The sequence below is a fragment of the Nicotiana sylvestris genome, chromosome 8 (genome assembly GCF_000393655.2).
Source record: "Nicotiana sylvestris chromosome 8, ASM39365v2, whole genome shotgun sequence".
Lineage (NCBI taxonomy): Eukaryota > Viridiplantae > Streptophyta > Magnoliopsida > Solanales > Solanaceae > Nicotiana > Nicotiana sylvestris.
The window spans coordinates 121,855,840-121,860,049 of record NC_091064.1 but is presented as its reverse complement, the minus strand read 5'-3'; the positions used below and the strand labels follow the sequence as shown (position 1 = coordinate 121,860,049).

Genomic DNA, 4,210 nt, shown 5'->3' with positions numbered 1-4,210 from the left:
AGACCCAACGGTGAATGATGTCGATGGATTTGTTATAGGAATGGTAGCAAGTTTCAGAAAGGGTTCTTTTGGGAAGGATAGTGTCGGATGGATTTATGTGGAGTTATGAATGAGTCCGAAGAATAATGGGTGTGTTATAGAGCAAGTATCTGAATAGCCATAGAGTAAGAAACGACAATTGATGATGGTCGGTTATATTTGCAATAACAGCAGGGTATGAGCATAAACAGGAGCGAAGGTTGCTTCCGTTTGAAGAACGGTTACTTCTTGGATTTCCTACAAAACTTAAAACATGATGCATTCAAGTATGTAGATTATTGCGAGAATTTAAACATGATGAAAATTCCCTTTGGACCATGAACGTTGTCTTTGGATAGAGAGGATGACGTCCTGAGCCATGAATCATGAGATAAGGGATTCACAGGCCATGAAATGATGTTCTCGGGTCATGAAAATGGTGCCTTCGAACCATGATGCCTTTGAATAATGACGTGTAATATTGAGAGATCCTTAGGCCATGACATGGTGTCTTCAGACTATGAGGATGATGCCTTTGTACTATGACGTTTTTGGAGAAGTTGGATATACGTCAGCCCATGAAATGCAAAGACATGATACCAAAGTAATAACAAGGCAATGCTTAGCCTTGCGCAGATTTTGGGGGCAGAGCTTAGCCCCGAAAGAAGAAGATAATGCAACGTTTAAGATAGAGAAACACTAAGCAAGGGGAGACAATGCTTAGTCCTGTGAGAAGGCAGTGCTTAGCCTTATGCACATAGGGAGGAAGGGTTTAGCCTCATGCAAGATTTGAGACAGGGCTTAGTCTCATACAGGGAGAAGGCAGTGCTTAGCCTTATACAAATGTGGAGGCAAGGCTTAGCCTCATGCAGTTGAGACAGAGTTTAGTCTCATGCAAAGGGAAGGCAATGCTTAGCCTTATGCAAATGTGGAGGCATGGCTTAGCCTCATGCAGGATTTGAGACAGGGCTTAGTCTCATGTAGGGAGAAGGCAATACTTAGCCTTATGCAAATGTGGAGGCAGGGCTTAGCCTCATGCAATATTTGAGACAGGACTTAGTCTCATGCAAAGAGAAGGCAATACTTAGCCTTATGCAAATAAGGAGGCAAAACTTGACCTCATGCAAGATTTGAGACATGGCTTTGTCTCATGCAAGAGAAGGCAATGCTTAGCCTTATGCAAATGTGGAGGCAGGGCTTAGCCTCATGCAAGATTTAAGACAAGGCTTAATCTCATGCAAAGAAAAGGCAGTGTCTAGCCTTATGCAGCGAACAGGTAGCAGATAGGGGTAGAATATTTCTTAGTTGGAGATATATTTGCATTTGACGGCCTGATTGTTATGAGGATAGTGACTTTGATATATGTATATTTGTGAATGCTCCTGTTGTGTTCATTGTGCCTGCATCCAAAGAAAAATTGTGAGTTTTTTAGGGGGAGGTTGGTTCGTGCCTTTGTCTACTTGCTTTGTTTTGCTTTGCTCTGGAGACCCTGTTCGAGTTGTCCTGGGTAACACCTGGCTGCGATAGAAATAAAGTTTTCAAAAATATGCACTTGTTGGTAAAACATAGTTATTTTATTTTATGAAACATAGTGATATGTAATATTAAGTAAATTATATGAACTAATGACTGTAACACTTTAGAGACATAGCAGCTTCCTTGCAATAGAATTTTGAGGGTCCTCAAAATTCTGCCCCAGTTTGATCTTTTGGTCGTTCTGAGTGCAGTGAAGTTTGTTGTATGTGTTCCAGAATTTTGAGAATCCTTCTCAAAATTCTGCCCCAGTTGCTTAATCGATTTCTGACTGTCTAGCATATGATGGCATCGTCTGGGCTTGCTCCAGAATTTTGAGGGTCCTCCTCAAAATTCTGCCCTAGTTTCTAGGGGAAATGAAAATTTTATTAAAATATGACCGAACCCACAGGGCTGCCTACGCATCCCCTCTTAAATGGGAATTAGGTAGATCGTAGTTCAGTTACATCATATGAAGGAATGTAAATAATCTAAACATAGTATCTCTTGACTGCATTTGAATTGATTGGTTTTGGCCAAACTTCTCCGTCCATTTCTGCAAGTATGAGTGCTCCTTCTGTTAGCACCCGGTGAACCATGTAAGGACCTTGCCAGTTGGGTGAGAATTTCCCTTTGGCTTTATCCTGATGTGGGAAGATCCGCTTCAGCACCAGCTACCCCGGTGTGAATTGTCTTGGTCTAGCCCTTTTGTTGAAAGCTCTAGACATTCTATTATGATAAAGTTGACCGTGACATACTGCGTTCATTCTTTTTTCGTCTATGAGGGCTAGTTGCTCATAGCGGCTCCTTATCCATTCTACATCACTGCGTTCGACTTCCTGTATAATCCTTAAAGAAGGAATTTCTACCTCGCCCAGAATGATAGCTTCAGTACCATAAACAAGTAAATAGGGAGTTGCCCCAGTTGATGTGCGGACCGTAGTGTGGCATCCCAATAGGGCAAAGGGTAATTTCTCGTGCCATTGTTTGTGATTTTCTACCATCTTCCTTAGTATCTTCTTGATGTTCTTGTTGGCAGCTTCCATAGCTCCATTCATTTGAGGCCTGTATGTTGTAGAGTTTTTGTGCTTGATTTTGAAGGTTTGACACATGGCTTTCATCAAATCACTATTGAGATTGGCGGCATTATTAGTGATAATGGACTCTGGAACCCCAAATCCACAAACAATACGATCCTTGACAAAATCTGCGATGACTTTCTTGGTTACAGCTTTGTAGGGTGCAGCCTCTACCCATTTTCTGAAGTAATTGACGGCCACTAAAATGAACCGGTGTCCATTTAAAGCAGTGGGAACGATCGGACTGATGACATCCATTCCCCAGGCAGCAAAATGCCAAGGTGCACTTGTCGCATTGAGCTCATTTGGTGGTACCTTTATCATGTCTGCATGTATCTGGCATTGGTGGCATTTCTAGACGTACCAGATGCAATCCGTTTCCATGGTCATCCAAAAGTATCCAGCTCTGAATATCTTCTTGGCTAAAACAAAATCATTCATATGTGGTCCGTAAGTTCGGCATGTATCTCCTCAAGCAATATCGAAGCCTCCTTTGCGTCAACACACCTTAACAACCCTAGATAAGGAGTTCTTCTATACAGGGTCCCTCCGATTTAGAAGAAGTGATTGGATAACCTCTGCAGTATGTGTTTCTAAGAATGGTTCGCCTGTTCTGGATATTATCCTTTTGCCAAATATTCTTTGATGTCGTGGAACCAAGGCTTTCCATCCATTTCTTCTTCAATATGAGCACAATAAGCTGGTTGATTATGGATCCTCACCGGGATGGGATCAATGAAATTCTTATCTGGATGTTGTATCATGAATGACAAGGTGGCTAGTGCGTCTGCGAACTCATTCTGCACTCTTGGAACATGTTTGAATTCTATCTTCATGAACCTCTTAATTAATTCTTGCACATGATACACGTATGGTAGTATCTTAGTGTTTTTCGTAGCCCATTCTCCTTGAACCTGATGTACCAGAAAATCCGAATCACCAATTACCAGTAACTCTTGTATATTCATATCAATGGCCAGATTAAGCCCCATAATGCAAACCTCATATTCTGCCATATTATTGGTGCACGGAAACCTAAGCTTTGCGGATACCCGGTAATGTTGACCTATTTCTGATACCAAAACTGCTCTAATGCCCACTCCTTTGAAGTTTGCAGCCCCATCTAAGAACATTCTCCAACCGTCGTAGGTTTCAGCAATGTCCTCTCCTACGAATGATACTTCTTCATCAGGAAAATACGTTTTTAATGGTTCGTATTCTCCTCCCATAGGATTTTCAGCAAGATGGTCTGCTAATGCTTGTCCTTTGACCGCCTTCTAAGTTACATAGACGATATCGAACTCACTTAATAATATCTGCCACTTGGCTAACTTCCCGGTTGGCATAGGCTTCTAAAAGATGTACTTCAAAGGGTCCATCCTGGATATGAGGTATGTAGTATAGGCACAGAAGTAATGCCTCAATTTCTAGGCTGTCCAAGTCAAAGCGCAGCAAGTGTGTTCCAACAAAGATTATCGTGCTTCATACGGTGTGAACTTCTTACTCAAGTAGTATTTGGCTTGCTCCTTTCTTCTTGTCTCATCATGTTGTCCCAAAACACATCCGAAAGCTCCATCTAATACGGACAAATAGAGTAGCAA

At 41.8% G+C, this 4,210-nt stretch overlaps 1 protein-coding gene across 1 annotated transcript; it reads right to left on the bottom strand.

The window, feature by feature from the left end:
• Positions 1 to 3,229: 3,229 nt before the first annotated feature.
• Positions 3,230 to 3,742, bottom strand: LOC138875613 (uncharacterized). The gene has a single exon (XM_070154459.1). The coding sequence runs from the start codon at positions 3,740 to 3,742 to the stop codon at positions 3,230 to 3,232; it is 513 nt and encodes a 170-aa protein (XP_070010560.1).
• Positions 3,743 to 4,210: the final 468 nt, after the last annotated feature.

Excerpts from the sequence above, each read along its gene's own strand:
- LOC138875613 (XM_070154459.1), bottom strand. The coding sequence starts at position 3,742 with ATGTTCTTAGATGGGGCTGCAAACTTCAAAGGAGTGGGCATTAGAGCA.